At 37.3% G+C, this 25,958-nt stretch overlaps 1 protein-coding gene across 4 annotated transcripts in view; it reads left to right on the top strand.

Moving 5' to 3' along the window:
- NME7 (NME/NM23 family member 7) overlaps window positions 1-25,958 on the top strand; it is a 212,146-nt gene that overhangs the window by 91,562 nt on the left and 94,626 nt on the right. For all 4 annotated transcript variants that reach the window (XM_036753524.1, XM_036753523.1, XM_036753526.1 and 1 more), the window contains exons 9-10: window positions 2,034-2,102; window positions 9,030-9,131. In XM_036753524.1, the coding sequence (XP_036609419.1) occupies window positions 2,034-2,102; window positions 9,030-9,131 (171 nt within the window). The remainder of the gene's footprint in view (window positions 1-2,033; window positions 2,103-9,029; window positions 9,132-25,958) is intronic.

The following is a 25,958-nucleotide window of genomic DNA, read 5'->3' as shown; positions in this document are numbered from 1 at the left end:
ATGGCTCATGCCCTGCTCCCTCCTCCCCAATCTCCCCTTTTACCCCGTGTCTCTCATTAAGAGGTGGTCCTTCTCCTTGTCAAGGTAAACTCCTTTACATGTGCAAGCTGATGACCACCTCTGTCATCTGTACTCTCTCACTGATCTTCAATCTCTCTCTGTCTACCAGCCCCTTCTCTCTGGTGCCTACAAACATATCCATGCTTTAAAAAGTTCTCATTTGATCCATCCATTTCCACTAGTTATGATCCTACCTCTCCCCTCCCTTTCATGGCTAAACTCCTTGAGAAAGCCATTTACAATTGCTGCTTCCTCTTCATCTTCTCCCAAAAATCTGGCTTCCAATCTCATCTTTTAATTGAAACTACTCTCTCCGAAATTATAAATGACCTCTTAATCACCAGATCGAGTGGCCTCTTCTCAACCTCTGTCCTTCTTGACCTTTCTGCTGCCTTTGACACAGGCAATCACTCTTCTCCTTGACAGACTCCTCTCTAGGTTTTACCAATACTGCTCTCTCCTGGTTCTCCGCCTACCTGCCTGGCTACTACTCCTTATTTTTTTTGCTTGATCTTCATCTAGGTTGCACCTGCTAAAAGATCTCTTCTCTTTGCCCTCTAAACTCTTTCATGTATTGATTTTATCATCTCCCAGGGATTCAATTTTTATTTCTGTGCAGCTGATTCTCAGCTCTGTTTATCCAGTGCTGATGTTTTTCCTGACCTTTAGTCTCACATCTCCAAATGTTCATTGGACATCTTGAACTAGATATTTTGTTGAAAACTTAAACTCAGAATGTACAGAGCTAAGCTCATTATATTCCTTACCCCCTCCCCCAACTCTCCCCTTTCCTGAACTTCCCTATTACTACTGAAGGCACCATCATCTTTCCAGTCATCTAGGCCGGCAGCCCTGGTGTCATACTCTGCTCCTTTCTCTCACTCACTTCATGCATCCAATCTGTTGCATGGTCTTTTTTTCTATCTTTGCAGTATCTGTAATATATGTCCCTCTCTCTCTTTTCACATAGCTACCGCCTTGGCGCACACCCCCATTACCTCATACATGGACCATTGCATGTAGCCTCCTTCTAAGTTCCCCTGCCTTCATTCTCTCTGCACTGAAGTCCGTCTTCTGCTTCACTGCCAAAGTGATTCACCTAAAGTGCAGGTCTGATTACATCCCCCTCAATAAACTCCAGTGGCTCCCTGTCACTTCCAGGATCCTTCTAAAACCTTTCATAACCAAATCCCTTCAATAAAATAGAGGACTAGATACTTTCTTCTATCCTCCTGAACTCTTAACCCTCTCCAAAATTATATGGAAGAGATAAAGTAATTTCAGCTGTTTCTACCAAGATACCAAGAACCCTAATGTGGTTAACAACCTGAGAAAGTACCAGCTGAGAAGGCTGATTCCTAACTCAATCATTCAGCACTGCCCCGCCCCCCCCCCCCCCCCCCCCCCCGCCCCCAGCACCACCATACCCTGGCTAAACTCCTCCCAAAGACAGGCCAACCACTGCCTGATTTCCGCTATTCTTCTGAGTTGAGATTTTCAGTCTTTTTTTTTTTAAAGCAAAACAATTTACACATGATTTGCTTAAAGTCATTTGTCCCAAACCACACAATGAGACAATGGCAGAGATAGGCTTATAACCTAGCCATCAAACTTCTAACCCAGTGCACTTCCTCTGACTCAAAAAGGTTAGGGTAGCTAGGGACTCTTCTTAAGGCTTAGGGTTCAAATAATGTTCTATCAGCCTCATGTATACCATTTTAGGAGTCAGTGTATTCACTCATTTGTACTTCTACCATTGTTGTTAATTTGGCAAATGAATGCTCCCCATGAAGTATATTTCTATCAGATATTACTTCCAAAGAGTATTTATTTTATTTAATTTTGAATTATGATTCAATTTGGTTTTAATATAAATAATATCTTAAAGGAAAATATTCCATCTTTCATAAAGTCAGAGTTTTAAGTTTGATATTTATTTTTAATTGGGTTTTCATTCTTAATTTTTTTCCTAGTACAATCTGGACCGAGTTAATGTTGAAGAGTTTTATGAAGTTTATAAAGGAGTAGTAGCTGAATTTAATGTAAGTATTAGAGCAAATATGAAATATTTGCCATAAACACACTGAAAATTTTGTGCATCTGTAGCCTGAGGGGGATTTCGTTGTGCTTTCAAAATAATAGTAACAGAATCCTATTGTTCCATAAGAAATGATGAGCAGGCAGACTTCAAAAAAACCTAGAAAGACTTCTGAGTGAGGGGAACAGAACCAGGAGAATATTCTACATAGTAACAGCAGCATTGTATGATAACTAACTTTGATAGATTTAGCTCTTCTCAGCAATGATCTAAAACAACTCCAAAAGACTCATGTGGAGTCTGGATGCAGATCAAAGCATACTATTTGTTCTTTTTTTGTTTCTTCTTTCTTGTGGTTCCTCCCATTGGTTCTAATTCTTCTTTACAACATGACTAATGTGAAAAAAATGTGCTTAATATGAAGGTATATCTAGAGCCTATATCAGATTGCATGGGATGGAGGGGAAGAAAATTTGGAACTCAAAATCTTATGGAAGTGAATGTTGAAAACTAGAAATAAATAAAAAATTAACATTTTAAAAAATAAAGGTCAAACAAGCTGGAAAAGGAAATGGTAAACCGCTCCAGTATCTCTGCCAAGAAAACCCCTATATTTTCTCCGTGTCATGAAGAGTTGGACTGATCTGAAATGGTCATATCCAACTCTTTCACGACCCCATGAACCCCTGTCCATGGGGTGCTATTTCCTTCTTCAGTGTCAAACAGAGTTTAAGTGACTTGCCCAGAGTCACACAGTTAGGAAGTGTCTGAGCCCAGATTTGAATTCAGGTCTATATACACAGAAACACCTAACTGCCTCTTAACAACAACAACAAACCATACCAAGTATGCATGATATTCAAGTTACATGAAAACAAGGAGCTTTCAAAATATAGAAACTTAGAGGAGAATAGAATCATATGGGACCAAGATGATGTACAAATCATCCCACTTGTCTCGTCTGCTATAGAAGTTGCAGTGAGGGTGCTTTCAGTGAGCCTACAGAGGTTGAGTTCATATCCTAATTTTTTCAATTATAAAAACAGTTATTTTATTCACTTGTAACATAGTTTGTGTATATACATGTCTGTCCGATGACCTTTTTTATCTGAATTCCATGGAAAAAGATGCGAAGAAATATGATGATGATGATAGATAGATAGATAACATCAAGTTTAATAGTCCATTGAAAAGCATATTGAATAGCTACTTCATCTCTTGGCAACTTTCCCCAATGATATCAAAATATCATTTTGACTCATGTGTAAAATTCTTTATGACCATGAAGGAAGAATAGACGATTTGAGCTTGAATCCAGAGATCCACATTGAATCAGTGAATGCAGTTAATACTTATCAGTAAACAGTCTCCTGGCAAGACTCAGCAAGGAGAAATCTAAGGCTATGTATGTGGAGATTAACTGGTATACATACTCAGATCTTGATAAAAAGAACAAATTTAAAGTGATTGACATCTACTCAATACCAATCTTAAATTATGTTTTTAACATTGAAGAAGTGGATGACAGTGGGTCTACAATGTGTGCAAACAAAACCTCAAAATAGCTTTAGAAAGATTTGTCAAAAGGAGGAAGAAAATCAATAAATGTTCTCAGAGAACATGACAAATATGTAAAAAAAAATTGTATAAAGACATTTGGAACAAATAGACTTCACTTCACAAAGCGATAGTAAAGGGAGACAGCAGGTATGTGCCACTGACTTATCGGCTGTAACCAAAAGTGATTTCTTTCCAGGCAGAGCCTATGAAATGGCGAAGATGCATGAATGGAATCAAAGGACAACATCCATATGAACAGAAGTAACCATACTTGAGTAAATGACAATCAAATGACTGGGCCATGTAGATTATTAGTAGAAATTAAGAGATTTATGGTAGCAATTCAGGATCAGTTCATCAGCACTTGAAATCACAGAATGTTAATCCTTATGAAGTTCGAACTTATTTATTGATGCAGATTATTTCATGAAATGATGGAAATTGTGTGACATATCACTGCAGGTTGAAATGTTTATCATCTGCCAGGTATTCTGAAAAACATGATCAGATGACTAGGGTTATACACCAGAAGATTGTTGTTCTTTTAAAAAAAACTGATAGAACTCCTCATACTAAAATTGCATCAACCGAACATGTAATTAAAAAAACAAATAGAAAACTAAAAAACAAGCAAACTCAAAATATATATAAAAGGATTTTTTGAGAATTAGATAAAATAGAAACACAGAAGTCCTTGAAACCAATAAAACTAAAAGCTAGTTCTTTGAAAAGATTAGTAGGATTGATAAATGTTTAACTAACCTAATTCAAAGGGGTAACATTAAATTTTTAAAAATGAACTAGGGGAACTTCAAACAAATAGAAATGCCTGCAAAGCTTAGAACTTAAAAGAAAAAAAGGATTATCTACAAAAATATAAAATATCCAAGTCAATTTATAACCGGAGATCTTAATGAATCTAATTTCAGAAAATGAAATTGAACTAGCAATAGACAAACTACCAAAGGGGATAAAAACTTACCCAGACAAGTTTGTTGTTGAATTCTATCAAATGTTTAAAGAATATATAATACCTGTCCTACACAAACAATTCTCAAAAATTTAGGAGGAAAATACTCTACCATACTCCTTTTATGAGCCACAATCTTAACATCTAAATTAGGAAAGGATAAAGTAACAAAAAGAGAACTCTAGGCTAATATCATAAATGTATATTGATTCAAAAAAATTTTTACATGACTACAAAATAACTACAGTAATTTATCACCCAAATCATTCATTAAGACCAAGTTAAATTTAAAATATGGCTGCAAGAATAGTTCATCATTATGAAAAATTAATATAACTAATTACATTAAAATGATCTAAAACCACAAGTGGATACAGGAAAAAAACCTGCTTTTGACAAAGTATAGTAATCATTAACATTCTATACCTTCAAAGCATAACCATACAAGAATTTTAATATGATCTAAAAAACAAAGTTAACATTTTATTCAATGGAAAACACTAGGAGATAGCCCAACAAATTCATCAGTAAGGCAAGGATATCTCTTTTCTTGCTTTTACTTAACATAGTTCTAGAAATGCCAACAAAATCGGTGAGATGGCGAAAAAAATTAAAGACATAATCATGGGGAAAGCAGAGATAAAATTACTCCCATGTGCTAATGACATCATGGTTTACTTAGAAAATCCTAGGGAATCAACGAAGAAAGTAATTGAGACAATTAACAGTTTTGTTAAAGTGACAGATTACAAAACAAAATCACAAAAATCAGCAGCATTTCTATATATTTCAGTAGTTGGTGAACTATGGTACATGAGTCAAACTTTGCTAGCTGCCTCTTAAAATCTATCTAAAATCACTTTTAGCTTGTGGACCATACAAAAACAGGAATTGGGACAGATTTGGGCAGTAGGCTGTATTTTACTGACTCATACCATATTTCAACAAAAATAAATCCAGGAAAGAGTAATAGAAAAGGAATTCCTATGGAAATAAATGGCAACTTAAATCACGAGAGATAATCAGTACTCATGATTAGACTATTTAAATAAAATAACAATACTACTGAAATTAATTTGTAGACTGTTGGGTTTATATCAACCAATACCAAGGAAATGCTTTCCAGAGATAGACTGAATGACAACAAAATTCATTTGAAATAAAAACAAATCTAGAATATTGAGAAAAAGAATGGAAAAAGTAGGCCAGAAATGGAAGAACACATCTATATTTCAAAGCATATTATAAAATAGTAACCATTAAAATGGATGCTAGTTTTAAAAATATTTAAAAAGGAAACTAATGGAACAGACTCAACAATGTAGAATCAGAAATAATTGAACTCTATAAACCAGAAACTCTATAAACAGAAAGCTCGAAGGTCAAAGTAGTTGGCTGGGAACATGAACAGGCAGTGAAAAAGGATGCAGACTCAGACTCTAGAATCTTTTTTTGGTGACAAAGAAGATCAAAACATACATCCAGAAGAAGTCAACAAAGTCAGAGAGCCTACATCAAAAGCCTCCAAGAAAAATATGAATTGACCTCAGGCCATGGAAGACCTCAAAAAAGGATTTGGAAAAGCAAGTAAGAGAAGTAGAGGAAAAATTGGGAAGAGAAATGAGAGTGATGCAAGAAAACCGTGAAAAACAAGTCAACGACTTACTAAAGGAGATCCCAAAAAAATACTAAAGAAAATAACACCTTAAGAATACACTAACTCAAATGGCAAAAGAGCTCCAAAAAGCTAATGAGGAGAAGAATGCCTTGAAAGACAGAATTAGCCAAATGGAAAAGGAGGTCCAAAAGACCACTGAAGAAAATACTACCTTAAAAATTAGATTAGAGCAAGTGGAAGCTAGTGACTTTATGAGAAATGAAGATATTATAAATCAGAACCAAAGGAATGAAAAATTGGAAGGCAATGTGAAATATCTCATTGGAAAAACCACTGACCTGGAAAATACATGCAGGAGAGATAATTTAAAAGCTCTTAGACTACCTGAATGCCACAATCAAAAAAAATTGCCTAGATATCATCTTTCAAGAAATGATCAAGGAAACCTGCCCTGATATTCTAGAACCAGAGGATAAAATAGAAATTGAAAGAATCCACCCATTGCCTTCTGAAAAAGATCCCAAAAAGAAAAATCCTAGGAATATTGTCACCAAATTCCAGAGCTCCCAGATCAAGGAGAAAATACTGCAGAGAAACAATTTGAATATTGTGGAAACACAATCAGAATAACACAGCATCTAGCAGCTTCTACATTAAGGGATCAAAGGCCTTGGAATATCATATTCCGGTGGTCAAAGGAGCTAGGACTAAAACCAAGAATCACCTGCCCAGCAAAACTGAGTATAATGCTCTAAAGCAAAATGTGGATTTTCAATAAAATAGAAGACTTTCAATCTTTCTTAGTGAAAAGACCAGAGCTGAATAGAAAATTTGACTTTCAAACACAAGAATCAAGAGAAGCATGAAAAGGTAAACAAGAAAGAGAAATAATAAGGGACTTACTAAAGCTGAACTGTTTTGTTTACATTCCCACATGGAAAGATGATGTGTGTAATTCATGAGACCTTTCTCAGTATTAGGGTAGTTGAAGGGATATATAAATATATATGTATGTATGTATATATATATATATATATACACACACACATATATATATATACACATACATATATATGTGTGTGTATACACACATATATATTATATATACATATATATTATATATACATATATGTATATGTGTGTGTATGTATATATATATATTTAGACAGAGGGCACAGGGTGAGTTGAATATTAAGGGATAATATCTAAAAAAATAAAACTAAATTAAGGGATGAGAGAGGAATAGAGAGAGGAAGAAAGGGAGAGATAGAATGGGGTAAATTATCTCACATAAAAGTGGCAAGAAAAAGCAGTTCTGTTGGAAGGGAAGAGGGGGCAGGTTAGGGGGAATGAATGAATCTTGCTCTCATCGGATTTGACCTGAGGAGGAAATAACATACACACTCAATTGAGTATCTTACCCCACAGGAAAGTAGTGGGAAGGGGATAAAAAAGGGGGGATGATAGAAGGGAGGGCAGATGGGGGAGGAAGCAATTAAAAGGAAACACTTTTGAAGAGGGACAGGATTAAGGGAGAAAATTGAATAAAGGGGGATGTGATAGGATGGAGGGAAATATAGTTAGTCTTTCACAACATGAGTATTGTGAAAGTGTTTTACATAATGATACATGTGTGGCCCATGTTGAATTGCTTGCCTTGTTAGGAAGGGTGGGTGGGAAGGGAAGAGGGGAGAGAATTTGAAACTCAAAGTTTTAAAATCAGATGCTCAAAAGAAAAAGTTGTTTTTCATGCAACTGAGAAATAAGATATATAGGGAATGGGGCATAGAAATCTATCCTGCCCTACAAGAAAGTAAGGGGAAAGTGGATTGGGCTGGGAGTGGGATTACAGAAGGGAGGGCTGACTGGGGAATGGGACAATCCGAATATATGCCATCTTGGAGTGGGGGGGAGGGTAGAAATGGGGAGAAAATTTGTAACTCAAAATGTTGTGGAAATCAATGTTGAAAACTAAACTGTTAAATAATAAAATAATTAAAATCTTATGTTTGTGAAAGAAAACATTGAACAACGAAACAATTGAAACCGAACACTGAGAAATTATGACCAGGGATGGCCTCAAAGTAAAAAAAAAAGAGAGAGAGAGAGAACATGTGTCTTCACTATTTTTTGGAGGTTTAGGGATGTGAGTGTGGTACACTGAATGTAATGTCAGGGCTTTTGATATGTTCATTAATTTTACTGAAGTTTTTTTTAACGTTTTTCTTCGTTGTAATGGCTGGCTTGAAGTGGGGATAAAGTATACATACATAACACAAATGTAGATGATGGCAAAAGTTTGATTAAAAAAATTGAAACACATTCCAAAATATCCTCGATTCTGATAGTCAAATGTGTGGAGGTAAGGCATTCCCGACATGCAGTATCACTCCTATAAAGGCACGTTTAAGGATATGCATAAATAGCACATTAGATTCTAGAAATAACTATTAGGTCTGTTTGCCTAGAATGTGGAATTTACCAATGGTAGTGATATGAAATAGGTCTAGAAAAGTAGTCTGATGCTAGATCATGGGGATTTAAAAGCAAAATATTTATATTTTATCATGGAATCAATAGGGATCCCCTGATTGTTTTTGAGTAAGGAATCAACAGTTGTGTCTTAGGAATATTAGTTTCCAAGACAGGATATGAAGAGCCAAGAACAGGGGGCATTAAATCATCTTTAGGTGACTACAAATGTTCAAGTCTAGGAGAATGGTGGTGCCATCAACAGAAGAAAAGTAATTTATGAAATTGACAATGATCCTTTTCTCTTTTAGGAGATGGTGACAGAACTGTATTCTGGTCCTTGTGTAGCATTAGAGATTCAACAGAATGATGCTACAAAGACATTCCGTGAATTCTGTGGGCCTGCTGATCCTGTAAGTTATTGTCTTAAGAAAAATTTGAAAAATTAAAAGTGAACATTCTTACTATTAAAATTATCATTGCAAATACAAAATCTTTTTGCCCTACTTTTTGGTATCTTGATGGAGCCATGTTTTGATTAGTGATACAGATTACAAACTCCTTTTCTTTTCATCTTGACCCATTCAGGTTCCTACCTTTAAGTGGATTCACTCAACACCTTGGAAGTCTTCCTGTTTTTCTTTTAATATCTTAGGGTTGCCATTTGGGATGTCCATTTAGTGTCTCTCATTCTGGCCACAAGGCTGATCTACCGACTTTTACAGTCATAAATATGTTCTTGGTAATATTTTTGAATAGTTCTTGTGTATGAGCTATCAGTGGTGACATGCTACAAACTATTAACACCCAGTATCCAGCTTACAAAATGGTGAGGCATGTGCTTACCCAACATGTTAACCAATACCATGGAATCGATGGTGAAGTTCTCCAAATGCTTCTATTCATATATCACGATGGGATAATTTCATCAAACCTCAGAAAGCTGAGAAATATCAAGATAAAAACTCTTAACAAAATCCACAACAAACTATCCAAATCAGAAAAAAATAGAGTAAGTGAACTCATTGACTAGACTAGAACATGAAGTTAAATAAGAAGCTTGTCAGTCCCTCAACATATAGCTTCTTTATAGAAGATGCAGATCAGTCGTGAGTCTGTTCATGAGCACTCAAATGGGCAGTAGCAAGAAACTGGCCTTGATTGAATTTGTCCAAATTCTGAATTGCTTTCATTGATCACAGATTGCTCACAAGTTCCCTTTATCAAAAATATTTTCTCACTGTCGCTGTTTGTCTGCTACAAGTAACCCAAAGGTCAATGGGTAAACTCATGGAAGATATTGGCAACAGTCTGCAAGAAAAAAAAGGAATCTTTTTTACATCTTATTACATAAATAAAAACAACATGTGAGAATGTTATTCAAAATGCAATGTTATTTTTACTTGTTTTCTTTCACAACCTGAGAATTATAGGTTTTTCATACTTTGATAGCACACAAATTGAAATTTGAAAAAAGATTTTTTTTCTTAAAGCATGAAGTTAGCAATTATCATATCTCTTTGCTAGCTCACCTACGTGAGTAAATTATACTAGCCTTGGAATCCAAAGTGATATGAATGCTTTCCTTTGTCATGGTACTGTCATAGAGGCAGCGTTTTTTAGACTGCAAAAAAGCAACAGCAAACAGATCCGGGACTAAAGCAAAATGATGTATTACTCCATTTTAAATCAAGAAAAAGGCCTCAGGTGAAATTTAATAATTTAACATTCTCTCTGATCTTTTTTTGTTAACTTCCTTTGGGTTTACTTTTCACAGTATTTTTTTTCTATAACTCTATGCTATGGGGAGATGCTTTTCTTCTCTTCGGATACAAAGGACAATAGAAAGAGGTAAAAATATTTAGGGATAAAGAATATACCATTAGCAAGTGAAAGTGTGGCCAATGAAAATTTGATGGGCTTGACTGAATGATAATCATGCAGCTCACATTCCTAGAGTGCTTTGACCTTTACAAAAAGCTCTCTAGAGGACAGGGGCAAGTCCCAGAGGTGGGACAGTGATCTCCATTTTAAAAATGAAAAGCTAAGGCTCAGAGAGCTTGAGATCATAAAGCTAGTAATTATCAAAGCTATGATTCAAACCCAGGTCTTCTGACTCTAAGACTAGTATTTTTGAATTTGGGGAGTGATACCAATTTCAGAAATGATGAAAGACTGATATAGTTTCCCTTTAGTTTTAGGTTTACTTGGTTTTCTTTGTTTTGATCTTACTTCAGAATAATCGCACTGTCTCTGTAGTTAGTCAATAATATTTGTTGGATACCATGGTGTACTATGTACCAAATGGATACCTTGTTTGGAGGTATGACTCTGTGTGTGTGTGGGGGGGGGGGTGTGTGCGCAACAATGAAAGAGTAATAACTAAGTAAATGAACAACACATCTCCAGTCCTCAGTACACTCTCAGTCTAGTTGGGAACTCACAATTTGTGAATATGAAAAATATTTTGAAATGCTGCCAAAATACCACTATGTCTAAGCTCATACGGTTCTCTCAGAATGTGTCAACGCTGAAAAGTAGTACTGAAAAGTACAGAGAACAGAGAACTCAAAATAGACTAAACGCAGCAAGATGATGGTACTGGAGATGCTGAGGGAATGGTGTGAACTTCTGGCCACTGTACAGTTTGCAATACTATTTATATTATGTTTTAGAAAAATGTAGAATTTCATTTTACTTTTTTAAAAGCTTATGTTGTTGATAGCCAGGGATTAGTCAGTTTGATATCCTCAAGGAAGTACCATTTGAGCTGAGGTGTGATGTAACACATAGAAGATAAGGAAGGACTTTGAGGTAAGAAAATAACATGAATAAAGGCAAAGATTAAAGATTATGCAAGTGGTATATAATAGACAGCAAACAGACTTACTTAGCTACAGGGGCAGAAAATAGTGGAAAGGGTGGTAAGGTAGATAATTTGAGGGGAACAAGCTGGGAGATGTTATTAGAAATAAGTTATGGAGATCTTTTAAGATCAGGAAAAATAATTTGGAATCTATATAGTAAGAAATAGGAAACTCTACTGTAGGTCTTTGAGCAAGAGCAGTATGACTAGAAAATCTATTAAGTTCTTTTTGGGACTTTGTATAGGATAAATTGGACTAAAAATGCTGGGGATGGTGGATTTTGCAGTATTGAAGCAGTGAGGGTCTAGATTAGAGTAGTCACTAGGGCAGTATAGCACCACCTCTGGGACCTCTTTCCCAACCTCTCCTAGAAGTAACAAACTGGATCTCTGGAGCTGGGCTACTGTGTCTCCTCAGGAACCTGGAAGGTTTTAGGGGTTGGTGGTGTTTTTCTAATGTTATGGCTCTCAAGCCCCTACCTGATAATCATCTCCTATGATTATCAGTTGATATCAATTAGTCAGTCATATCTAACTATGGTGGTATCATTGGTACAAAATACCATTGTGCACCAAAGTCTGACATACTGTCCCATGAGTTCATACAGAGAAAGTGAGCTCAAACTTAGCACATGTGGCAAAGAGATAACACAGTTCCTAAAAGTCTTTTTGCTGGAGTCCATAAGATGTTTCCATTAGGTTTGATATAGTTTTTTTTTGCCATGTAGAGCCATGATTATTTTGATAAACATTACTCTATGAAAGAATTATGTAATTATATATAATATGTAATAATATAAAATTATATAATTGTATTGTTACTTTTCTCCTGTCTTCTTGTAAATATGGTTTTTCACTGCTAATATCAGCGTGAATATCCTTTTAAAAAAAAGTTTTGTAAGGTAGTTCTTACAGTATGATTTAAGAGCTCATGTTTCTTTTATCCACATCTATCATAAATTTGTACATTTAATCTGATTGTCTCATATCAGGAAATTCAGGTGCTAAGAATGTTGATTGGGGAGGTCTAGTAGGTGTTGTGGTTTTCAGTCCAGGGGAGAGAGAGGGAGGGAGAGAGAGAGAGAGAGAAAGAGAGAGAGAGGTGAGGGAGAAGGAGAGGGAGAGGGAGAGGGAGAGGAAGAGCAAGTGAGAGCTCATTGCTGTGGGAACAACTGGGAAGAGGAAAAATTATTTATAATTACATGGGAAACTTAGGGATCCTGGAAGTAGGTAGACTGATGATATATAAAATGGATGGTAGAAGTGTTGAGCAACTTAATGTGGAAATAAGAATGGTATTAGTATACTGCTTTCCTAATTAGGAACTCTGATTTTATCCTACCTGATCACAACCTCCTATAATTCCTCTCTTCACTAGACTCTACCATCCTCTTAAGCTATCTTCCTATATATCTCCCCTTTTTCTTAGCCAAACTTCTTGGAAAAAGCTGTCTACATGTGCTGCCTCCAATTCCTCTCCTCTCACTGACTCCTCGGCCCTTTTCATTGTGGCTTCTGACCTCATCATTCAACTGAAACTTCTCTTTTCATGGTTGTCCCCAAGGTTCTGCCCTAGGCCCTCTTCTCTTCTTCTATATACTCTCTTGATAACCTCATTAGTTCTCATTAATTATCATCTTTATACAAATGACTTTCTGATATAGCTGTATATACATATGTATGTGTATACTTATGTTTATATTCCCAAGTCTCCCTGCCTAGGTTCATTCCTACAGCATCAGTTGCCTATTAAGCATTTGAAAGGGGATGTGATAGGGACATCTTAAACAAAACATATCAAAAGCTGAATATGTTACCTTTCTCCCCAAACATTCTCATCTAAGCTTCCTGATTTTTATTGAAGACACTGCTCTTCTTCCAGTCTCCCAGTTTCATAACCTTGGCATTAACCTCATCCCCTTAGTTTCTCTCAGCTCCTTGTCCAGTCATCTGTCCAAGCTTGCTGATTCTACCTTCACAACACCTTTCGCCCCCAGTCCCTTCTCTCTGCTGTCACAGCTCCCTGCTCAGTTCAAGCCCTCTTCACTTGTCACCGAGGTTACTATAACAGCCTCCTGTTTGGCCAGTCCCTGCTTGAGGCCATCCTAGACACTGCTACCACATTAATTTTCCCTATGTGTACATCTGACCAGGTGATTCCCCTATTTAATCAACCCCAGTGGTTTCTGATTGCCTCTAGCATCAGATATCAGCTCCTCTGTGTAGCTTTTAAAGCTGTGCACAGCCTTGCCCTAACCTACCTTTCTAGCCTCATTGGAGATTAATGTCCCACCTGCCCTCTGTGAATTAGCCAAATTGGCCTTTCTGTGTTCTTACACATGATTCTCTCCCTTTCCCTCTCCCTCTCCCTCTCCCTCTCCCTCTCCCTCCCTCCCTCCCTCCCTCCCTCCCTCCTCCTCCTCTCTCTCCTCTCCCTCTCTCTCTCTCTCTCTCTCTCTCTCTCTCTCTCTCTCTCTCTCTTCTTTCTCTTTCTTTCTCTTTCTCTCTCTCCCTCCCTCCCTCCCTCCCCCCCCCCCCCCTCTCTCTCTCTCTCTCTCTTTCTCTCTCTCTCTCTCTCTCATCTCCATGTCTTTATGCTGGCATTTCCATATACTTAGAATGCAATTCCTCCTTACTGTTCCAGAAAGTCCCTAATATAGCAACATCTCCATGAAGCCTTTCCTGATCCTCCAACTACTAATGCCTTTCCTCTTTATATTTAACTACTCTGTATATATTTGTATTGATTAATTTTATATTTATTTTGTATATACTTATGTACTTGCCTCCCCATTAGAATAAACTTCTTCTTGGGGTGAGTGGATATTGTTTCATTCGTGATATTTGTACCTTCAGTGCCTAGAACAGAACTTGGCATATGGTAGGTACTTAATTAATACTTGTTGATAGACTGATTAGACTGTGGTAGGAAAGTCCGCAGTTCTGATGAGCTTTTTATCACTTGGCCTGAGAAGAGTGAATGTTAGGAAGGACCATGAAAGTCTAGCGGACAGGGCCATGTTTGCACTGGGTCTCCTCTCCTGTCACCATTGTGAGGTGTGTGTTTTGGGGGTGTTAACAGGCATTTGTCCTAAACTTGGTCTGTGGCTTGATTGCTATAGGATCATCACACCGTATATATTAGTGCAAAAACAAGTAATTCCGATAGGTCTGAAGTAAAATTGGAATAACATATACTGAGCTCACTTTTATATCTTGTCTCTGAAGGAAAAAGAGTAGCCATTCAGACTCTCACCTCAGATTTTGGACCATTTTAGTTATCATTCTCTTAACTGTCTCGGATTTCATTATGTTTTTTTAATGTGGCAACCAGATTGCATATATTTCAGCCTCTTCTAACATCAGTATTCTTCTGGTTATACTGATGTTCTGCTAGTCATGGGATTCCACAGTGTTTGGCTTGAACTTGGCTTGGCAGTACTTGGAAAAGTCACACAATAGATCATCATCTGTACCATTAGAGAAAGTGTTGCTATTAATGAAATCCACTTGAAATATTAAATATGCATATGCACACAGGTGCACACATATACATGTACATATATAGAGAGATATGGGTGTGTTAATACATACATGTATATATACCTACATATGAGTATGCATATAGATAGAGAGATAGATACACACATATACATTTCTATCTAATCTTTCTGCCCCCATTTTGCTATGTGAATTTCCCTGTTTCCTCATAGGATTGAGGTGTATTGAGATAGTCATCCCTATAAATCAAATCAAAAAGGGATAGATGTGGAGTGAGGGAGGTGAGAGGAAGCTGACAGAAGAGCAACTACTGGCAAACAGTTGATTGATCATCCGTCTTCTGTGGAAAAGACAAAGTTCTCCTTTGAAAAGCTTCTCCAGGTACAAAGCAGAAAATATGTGTGGGTGTATTGGAGAAAATATTTTTCTTGGTTTGTTTTTTTTTCACCCTCAGCATGTACCCTGGTGGGAGATAGATGAAGTAAGAAAACGCATGAGAAAAACTTGTATGTTTCTTCTGTAGCATATTTTGCATCCATTAATCTCATATACCTTCTGGGAGCCAATGCTTCTTTTTAGGTAAGAGAACAATAAAGCATGCTTACTTGTTCAGTGAGAGGAAATCAAGAATATTTTTGCAAAATCCCAGTATGTTAATACTTTTATAAATGAACTAGTGCCAAGATTGATGGAAAACTTGGTAGGCCTTGCCAGAGCTCTTCCCTTAGGACTTTCTTGGTTTCAGCCTAGAAGGGGTCCACAGCCCCAGACTGTGCTAGAGTCTAGCTGGAGGGCCCAGGTGCATTGGCATCCTAAATATGGAGGACAACTAAAGTCTTTCAGTTACTTGTGGCTTCCGGGGGGAACTAATTGTCTTCCCAGTGCTTAGCATAGTGCTGGCACATAGTGGGCCCTAAATAAATGTTGATAGATTGATTTCATGAAACTCAGTATGCCTAAATGGAAGAATCAGTAGCATTGAACAATAGTGTTACATTTCCCCAACCTCTGTCTCTCTTTCAAGTTTCCTTGACTGTATAGGTTCTCAAGGTTCTCAGGCCTGGATTTCTGACCTAACATTTGTGTGTGTACTCCACTTCTCAACCTTTTCAACCTTTGTCAGTTCTCTTCCATAAGCCATCCCTGGGAAAGCTATCTAAATACATTGGAGGTCTACACCTGTTTTACTATTTTGTGCTTTCCAATGTGATATTCATACTATCTATCTGTTACTCTTTTCCCTTACTATATGACTCGTGCAGTTAATTTTCTGGACTGAGCTCCTGATATTTTCTTAGTGATATCCCCGAAAGTATTGTCATTGTGTTCAGATAATTTAAGGACTATTATATGGAGGAAAAAGTCTTATTTTACTTGTCTTCAAAGAAAAGAACTAGAACCAAAGAGAAGAAATCACGGGATGACAAATTTTAGCTCTGTGTGAGAAGTGTCCAATTATAGAATGTGCTTCCTTTAGAAACACTGATTTTCCCATCCTTGGAGGTGCTCAGGAAGAGCCCAGATGACCAACTTTTGAGTCATTTAGTCAGCAAACATTTATTGAGCACCTACTCAGTGCCAAGCACTGTGCTAAGCACTGGGCATACAAATAAGAAAATGAAAGATAGTTCATGTCCTCAAGGAGCTTACAATCTAACAAGGGAAGACAGCACATAAAAGGAACCTGAAAGGGCAGGGTGAGGGAGAGGCTGGAGAAGAAAGTGCCCAACTCAGAGGCCTGGTGGAGTCCAGTCCAAGATGTCTGGCTGGTGAGAAATGAAGAGTTAGCCGGCTAGGAACCCTCTTTAAATGGAGGCTTTGGGAGGAGTTCTATGCTCTACCTATCAGCCCTCCAATCAGAGGAGCAGAGGGTACCGATGACAATGTGGATGTGATTCCCAAGGCTGATTCAGCCTCTCAGGGTGATGAGTTTCCTGGTGGTGAGGTGTCCAGGGAGCATGCTTATGGTGGAGTCCAGTGCAAGTAGTGCATTTGGTGGGAAAAGGGGAAGATGTTGAAACAATTCCTCCTTGGGGCAGACTGTTAGCCTGGATCACTTCTAAGTTCCCACTCAACTCTTGAGAATTTCTTTTATAAGCCAGGAGAACAACTTATGCAGTGACAACATTATAAAGAAAAAAACTTTGAAAGATAAGATTTCTATTGGTTGATTTTTTGAAGGATTTACTCTTTCACAGTGAGGCTACCTGTAGCTAACTTTCAAGATTCCAGGAGTCTTCCTGAAGGACTGTGTGTCTTTTCTCTAATGCTATTAGCTTGAATTCTCAGTTCAGTGTTTTCCCCCCTCCACTATTAGCCATCAGGGATTTGAAGATATGATAACAGAAGTACCAGCATTCACACACACACACACACACACACACGGGGAGCACTCTCTCTCATACCACCTCTGACCATAGGGATTATGGGATCAGACCTAATGCAATTTCTACAAAGCATTGATCTTCGCCAAGTTCATGTCCAAATGTGACTTTGCTTTCGGACAAGTCCTAGTTTCAAAGTAATGATCCTAATGTACTCTCCTCTGCAGCATTATGTTTAGCTTATAGATGCCATAGCCACAAGAATGAACAGAATTCAATGGACTGCGCATTGCAGTCCAAATAATATTAAATGTCTATCACATGATAGGCCTTACAGAGTTACCAGTGGCCCCTGTGTATCCCCTTGAACCAAACTGACAAGCTGGACAGTGTCCAGAGGAGGGCATTTAGGCTAGTGAGGGAGTGTCAAGACTATGCTGTATCAAGATCCTTTGAAGAAAGCAGGCTCATTTAACTAGAGTAGGAAGGACATGATGAATGTTTTCAATTATTTGAAGATCTGCCAGATTCATATTCCTATAGCACAGGTATGTCATATCTTTACTCAAGTTGCTTCAGTGACTTCCTCTTTGCTTCTGGGATTAAGTGCCAACTCCTCTGTTTGGAATTTAAGGGCCTTCACAGTCCAGCTCCTGCTTGCCTTTCCAAGCTGATTACATAATTACTCTCTTTCTCATACATTATATTTCAGCCACACTGGTCTGTTTACTGCTCTCCCTATATGGCATATACCCTCCTCCTTTCCTGCTTCTGCACAGTCTGTCTGGTCCCCTCTCCCCTCTGAGTCCTGGCTCCCCAACTCCCTCTCCCTCCAATACTCTCCCTTCTTGATTCCCTGGTTGTTAGTTTCCCTCCCTCCACCCCATTGTTGACTCTGTTTATATCTTGTTTTTTATTAAGTTGTTTCATCATGTCTGACTCTACAAGATCCCTTTTAGGGTTTTCTTGGTAAAAATACTAGAGTGGTTTCCCATTTCCTTCTCCAGCTCATTTTACAGATGAAAAAACTGAGGCAAACAGGGTTAAGTGACTTGCTCAGGGTCACACAGCTAGTAAGTATCTGAGGCTAGATTTGAATTCCTGATGATGAGTCTTTCTGACTCCAAGCCCAGTGCTCTATCAACTGCCACCTATCTTCCTCCATTACTTTGCATTTGTTTTGTATTTACTTATCTGTGTACATACTGTATCCCTTCTGCCCATTCAAATATAATCTTCTTGAGGACTGGAACGTTCTCATTTTTGCCTTTGTATCTCCAAACACTTAGCACAATGGCTGGCTCGTAGGTCAGTACTTAATAAGTTCTTGTTGAATCAAAAAGGAATTAGACTTGTTCTTATTTCCAGTGGGCATGACAAGGTTAGAAGGGGCAGAGATACAGATTTAGGTTGGTTGTGAAGAAAATATACTAAAAATTGAAATCTTGTCTAAAAGTAGATTGAGTAGCACACTGCCCCTCTATAGAGGTCATCTGCAGAGGACTAGATTGCCACTTCTTGGGAACATGGTGGAGAGGATTCTTGTGGAAATAAAGGCTGGAGTCAGTGGGAACTTAGGTACAAGGAAGGGTACCAAGACTACTAATTGGTGAACCAAGTCCTAGAACAATAGTCCTATGGCTAAAGTCTAGACAAAGGCTAAAGTTACATCTTAATATGCCTTGGGGATTGAATTACCAGTCCTTTCATTATGTTTTTCTGAATATTGGAATAATTACTCAATGAAAATAATTTGTGATGGCTACTATTTAATGTTGATGCTGATGTGAGTTTCTAAATAATTACTATATAATTCATTGAGAATATCTTACCTCTCAACTTCCTGTGTACTGAAGACTGAAAACACTTCAAAGATAAACACATTTATTATTCATTTTCAGATTTGGTTTTCATAAATAAGATGGCATGATATAGTAGAAATCACACCAGACTGGGAGTCTGAAGACATGGGTTTTAGTCCCAGCTGTGCCTTTAAATCGCCAGGGCAAATCGCTGAATGTATATCAGTTTTTCATCTATAAAATTCAAAGGGTTTTGATCTAAGGGTCCCTAAATTTTCCTCCTGGGAGGGCAACCCATTTGTATAATGTAAAAATACCACAAGGCAACCCAGAAGAAAAAGATATAAGCATCATTAGTCCTATCAATTACAGGCTTTGAAAATTGTGTAAATAATGAGTTTATCCAATTTATAGATGATAGATCTGGGAGAAATAGCTACTAATATGCTGGTCAAGAGAGGATATAGAACTAGAATTTATCTAAGATGAAATGTAATGGGCATAAATGTGAAGTCCTACACTTGGATTAAAGAAAAGTCAACTTTTTAAGTATATAGTTGGGGAATCATGACAAGACAAACCCAGGGAACACTGTTCATCCCAGTTACGCAAGTTGACAATATTTAGGTGGATTGTGCGAAAAACATCCTGCAAATTGAGAGTTGTCTGAAATACATTGAGGAGCACAATCTCCCTCCGTAGAGGTCTTGCTGAGATCTTAGGTTGGCCTGATTGAGGTACACATGGAAGCATGGCAGAGCGGATAGAGAACTAGCTTCAAATTCAGGAAGACGTGGGTTCAAGATTCACTTCTGTGATTGTATGACCATGAGCAAATTACTTAACCTCTCGGTGCCCCGAATAATTCTCTATAATAAATCTCTATAAATTTCAAAACAATTGCAGATCTTTGTTGGTAGCTCTGCAATCTACCAGCCAATGGAAGTTACTGGTGAAGAACTTCCTATACCTGATGAAGTCTCAGGTCTAGTCATGGAAAAAAAGTTAAGATTGAGAGTCTAGAATGAGAGAGGGGTTACTGTGGCATACGTCTGCCTTGGTTAGACCATATCTAGCACATTATGAGTTTAATTGTGAGTGTCATATTACAGGAAGAATATTAATCAGCTAGAGGGAGATTGGTGAGAAGACTGAAGACTGATATATAAGGATCAGTTGAAGAAATTAAGGATATTTAGCCAGGAGAAGAGAATATGAGAAGGAATAGTCTCATTATCTTTAATTTTTTGAAGGACTGTCATTTCCAGATTCAGTTTACATTATGCAAATAGGGTATGCTGGGGTGTTGATGGTGGTAGGAGAACAAGGTGAATAGGTAGTAGTAGGTAAAGAAATAAATCTCTTCTTACTGCACCATAGCTGGTTGTGCTATTTGGAATTGGAGCAAAATTCCGTTTTTTCCTATTTCTGGTTTCAGGCTACATCATTTTATCATGGACCATGCCCTAAGTTCTGATGTCCTCAGCTAGTTGCTTGTGTTATATGTGGAAATGAGCCAGTCACAAATCAGTCTTCAACTCTATTACACATTACAAACTATGCAGATTCAAAAGATTCATTTGTTGAGTATTTACTATATATTGCCACTAACAGGCAGTGTTAATAATGCCCTGCTTTCCCATCAATAGCAGAAAAGACAGGACTGTATTGTTGAGATGTTTAATCTGAAACAGCATTTAATTATATCCTTCAGCTTTTATAAATGTACATTACAGCTAATTCTGACTTAATGGAAAATGAGATAGCAAACTTGTCAGAGTTTATAAGCCATGTTTCAATGATTCCTAATGAGATGTGTGTACTTCCTGTTAATTCTCCTATGTTTCATTCACTAGTGACCCTTTCAACTAACAAATGGTTGGTTGTTTATTTGTTTGTTTGGAGGGGGGCATTATTATTTAATCCTTTGAAGAGCTTCTGCAAGGATTCCTACACAGATTCCTCTAGAGCAGGGATTCTTAACTTTTTTTGTGTCATGGATCCCTTTGGTAGCCTGGTGAAGCATAGGAACCCCTTTTAAGAATAATCTTTGTTGCCTATATTAATAATTGAAGAAAATTTTAAACTTTGGCTAGACACAGGGGTAGGGAACCTAAGGCCTTGAGGCCACATGTGGCCCTCTAGGTCCTCAAGTGCAGCCCTTTGACTGAATCCAAACTTCGCCACCCCTGGGTTAGAAGATACTAAAAATGAAGATACTTTTCCACATCCAAAGTCATGGATCTTCTGAAATCTGTCCATGGATTCTTGGGGTCCATGGACCCAAGGTTGAGAATCTTTGCTTTAGGAGTACATCCTTCAGTATCTACTTCTTATTTTTTTATAATTAAGATTTTTTATTTTTAGTTTATAACACTCAGTTCCACATAATTTTGAGTTCCAGATTTTCTCTCCCCCTTCCCCCCCTTCCCCCCCTTCCCAAGACGGCTTGGAATCCAATATATCTTCTACATATAACTTCACATTGAACTTATTTACACAATAGTCAAGTTGTAAAGAAGAATTATGACCAATGGAATGAATCATGAGAAAGAATAAACAAAACCAAAAAAAAAAAACAAAAACAAAAAAGGAAAAAAAATACAAAGGGGGAAAAAAAGGAGAGCAAACAGTATGCCTCAATCAGCATTCAGACTCCATAGTTCTCTCTCTGAATGTAGATAGCTCTCTCCATCATGAGTCCCCTGCAGTTGTGTTTGCACCTTGCTGAGAAGAGCGAAGTCTTATCAGGGTTAGTCATCACAGAATCCATATATCTGTGGTTGTGTATAATGTTCTCTTTGTTCTGCTCCACTCGCTCAGCATTATATCGTGTGGGTTTTTCCAGGTTATTGTAAAGTCCGCTTCCCTATTTTTTATAGCACAATAGTATTCCATTACCTTCACATACCACAACATGTTCAGCCATTCCCCAATTGATGGGCATCCCCTTGATTTCCAATTCTTTGCTACTACAAAAAGAGCCGCTATAAATATTTTTGTATGTACGGGTCCTTTTCCCACTTGTGTGATCTCTTTGGGATACAACCCTAGAAGTGGTATTGCTGGGTCAAAGGAACATTTTTGTAGCCCTTTGGGCATAGTTCCAAATTGCTCTCCAGAATAGCTGGATCAGTTCACAACTCCACCAGCAGTGTAACATTATTCCAGTTTTCCCACATCCTCTCCAGCATTTATCATTTTCCTGTTTTGTCATTTTAGCCAATCTGACAGGAAAAATGTGGTACCTAAGAGTTGTTTTGATTTGCATTTCTCTAATCAGTAGTGATTTCAAGCATTTTTTCATATGCCTATAGATATCTTTAATTTCTTCCTCTGAAAACTGCCTGTTCATATCCTTTGACCATTTCTCAATTGGGGAATGACTTGTATTCCTGTAAATTTGTGTCAGTTCCCTGTATATTTTAGAAATGAGGACTTTATCAGAGACACTAGTTGTAAAGATTTTCTCCCAATTTTCTGCTTCCCTCCTAATCTTTGTTGCATTGGCTTTTTTATACAAAAATTTCAATTTAACATAATCGAAATTATCCATTTGCATTTTGTAATGCTCTCTATCTCTTGTTGCGTCATGAATTCTTTGCTTTACCGTAAATCTGATAGGTAAACTATTCCTTTCTTTCCCAAATTGCTTATAGTATCAGCCTTTATACCTAAATCATGAACCTATTTTGACTTTATTTTGGTATACAGTGTAAGATATTGGTCTATGCCCAGTTTTTGCCCTACCATTTTCCAGTTTTCCCAGCATTTTTTGTGAAACAGTGAATTCTTAGCCCAGAAGATGGATTCTTTGGGTTTATCAAAGAGTAGGTTGCTATAGTCATTGACCACTGCATCTTATGTACCTATCCTATTCCACTGACCCACATGTTTCTTAGACAGTACCAGGTAGTTTTGATGGCTGCTGCTTTGTAGTACTGTACTTCTTATTAATAGAATTAATTCATAAAGGAAGCCTGATAAACAAATGCTTATGTGTTGTGTGGATCATGATGTGGTTTCATCAATGAAGTGATTTAATGTTTAACAATTCACAGGTGTCTGAACGAGTAAACCTTTATAAGGGTAGTGGGTTTATTTTGGTGAAGTATTGGTAGAGTCAATGAGAACATTTAGCACTGTTCTTTTAGAATTAAGTGCTAAAATTTGGAGTTATTTTAAGAAAGTGACTAACGTGTCCACACTCTTTGACCAAGAAGAGATCCTGGCATATGCCCCAAGGAGGTCAATGATAAAAAGAAAAGTCCTAGATCCTCTTATAAAAGCAAGGAATTAGAAACAAAGTAGATGCCCCTCAATTGGGGAATAGCTAAAAATTGTGTTGTATGAGTGTAATGGAATGGTATTGCACTATAAGAAAAGAATATAATAAAGATCAAGAAGCACGGGATGCCACATGGACTGATATATAATTAAGAAAGCAGTCGGTCAGTAAGCATTTATTAAGTGCCTACTATACGCCAGGTTCTGTGCTAAGCCCTGGGAATTCAAAAAGAGGCCAAAGACTGGCCCTGCCCTCAAGAGTTCAAAAAATACATGATGACTACAATATTGTAAAAGAAAAAGAAGAGTGATAAAATAATCAAGGTTGAATGCTGCACAATTATACTAAGCTCTCCCTAAAGAAGAATTAAAAGCACTCACTTCTTTCCCTTCTTTGTAGAGGTGGAGAAGTGTGAATATGAAATACTGTAGGTAATATCTTGACTGATGGGTAAGTTAGTTTTACTGAAATGGTTTTTTTCTCTTCTTTTAAAAAATTCTTTGTTATAAAGGATAGTTGTCTGGGAAAGAATAGAGAGTGATATATTGGTAAATGAAGGTGATATAAAAAAGCTATCAATAAGAAAACGAAAAATAACTGTTAAGGTGTATGAAATATATAACTCCTGAGAGAGCACTATAGATATTTTCCTAAGCATATATTGTTTTTGTTGTAGGGTTTCACTCCTTGTGTGTTTGTTTAGTTCTCTTTGCTAGGCTCTGTATGGAAGTGTCAGTGATTATAAGCATAATTTCCTACTTGTTGCACATCGGCCCCAGGGACTGCTCATCCCAGACCACAAGAGTCACCTCTGGATCTCTTTTACTCAGAGGCAGAAGTTAATTCCTTCTGTCCAACGGGCAAATGTTGGACTATGACGTGGCCAGTTTGATCACTAAAAACTTTTTTTTTTAAAACTGGGAATTCTGTCTCAAGCCAAACTATTGGTTTCTTTTGTCTAGTTATATTCTACTCAGCATATGGCTGCAATTAATCAATTTGCCAAATGACTTACATATTTTTAATAGAATCAATAACCTTCCTAAATTTGGAAGCCTCTTGAGTGTATCCACTTTAAATGGGAAACACCTCTAAAACAGGGGCTGACTAGCAAATTCTGCTCACCTTCCTTTTTCTCCAGTGACCCTGGACAAGTTCCTCCTTTCTCTGGCCCTCAGTTCCCTCATCCAGTAAATTAAGAAGTTTTACTAAATATTCCCTAGGGTCCTTTCCAGCTCTAATGTTTTCTATATATCTTCTGTAAATGAAGGTTATCTGCATTCTCATTCTAATGTCCTCTGTTGTGGGTGAAAGATGAAATGACTGAGGAAAATAAAGTTTTGATCTTCTGATCATATCCATTTATTAAGCAACACATGGTAATTGCCCAACAAATCAGGACCAGACCTCCTCAGCTTAGGCCTAGACCTGGAATACAGGGGGAGACATACTTTTTTATACATTAAAAATAATTAATCAAGTAAGGCCAATTATTTAAAAGGAACCAATACAACATTAGGTAATCCAATTTCTAATTGGATGAAAGATTAGGGATTTTCCAAGTTGGGAGGGGCACAATGAACAGGTACAATTCCCTGAATTCAGAAAAGGAGGTGTCCCACTTCCTAAGTGTGTGTAAATAATCAAAGGAACATGGAAACAATAACTGACTGATTAGTAGCGGGCCAGTTTTCAGATAAGACATATGGATTGCTTGAGATGTATAATTGTAAGAAAACTCCTTGCATCAATCTTTGGATCTGACTTTCTAGTTAGTAACCTAGGTCCTTGGTTAAGGGTCTCTAAACAGCAGGGGGAGGTGGTCTAGTTTCCCAGCCACCCAGTGCTAGTTTTAAACAATGTAATAAGGTTTTCTTCCAATTCCCACAATTGAAAAAAGTTTTCTCACGGGACAGAAATTGGACTAGACCCATAATTGAATAGAAACTAAGCTTGCTCCAGAATTGAGTCACAAGACAAGATGGAGTCAGTGTGGTTCACTTGATTCCCACAATCAACCACTTGCTGTCCTAATCCCCTCAATTCCCTTTCTGTTGAGAACAGAGAAAAGTAACCATGATAGAAGTGGCTTTTCACATTCCAAACATGATGGGGCCTTAATTATCTACTGCTTTATTTTTGAAAATTACTGCTCTTGCTCCACTCATGTTAACGTAAGAAATTCCTAGTGCCATGGATAAAGAATCCATTGTTTTTATTATCAATAATACTTAGCCCTACACTCAAAGAAATAGAAATATAGGTTTAAATGTAGACCAGACTCTCATGAGCGTGAACAGGTAGTAAAGATGCAAGAAATTTTGCTGCAGTTGAGAGCAGCTACAGTAGGAGCTTTAATCTAGCAAATTTTCATTCTGATAACCCAATAACCAGGAAATAGTGCTAGTCTCTGTGATGTATTCAGCATGGGAATAATTAAGTAGGCTTTGCTGTGATCA

This window comes from Trichosurus vulpecula, chromosome 4, assembly GCF_011100635.1.
Source record: "Trichosurus vulpecula isolate mTriVul1 chromosome 4, mTriVul1.pri, whole genome shotgun sequence".
Lineage (NCBI taxonomy): Eukaryota > Metazoa > Chordata > Mammalia > Diprotodontia > Phalangeridae > Trichosurus > Trichosurus vulpecula.
The sequence above is the reverse complement of the archived record's forward strand: the minus strand, read 5'-3'. Positions and strand labels throughout refer to the sequence as shown.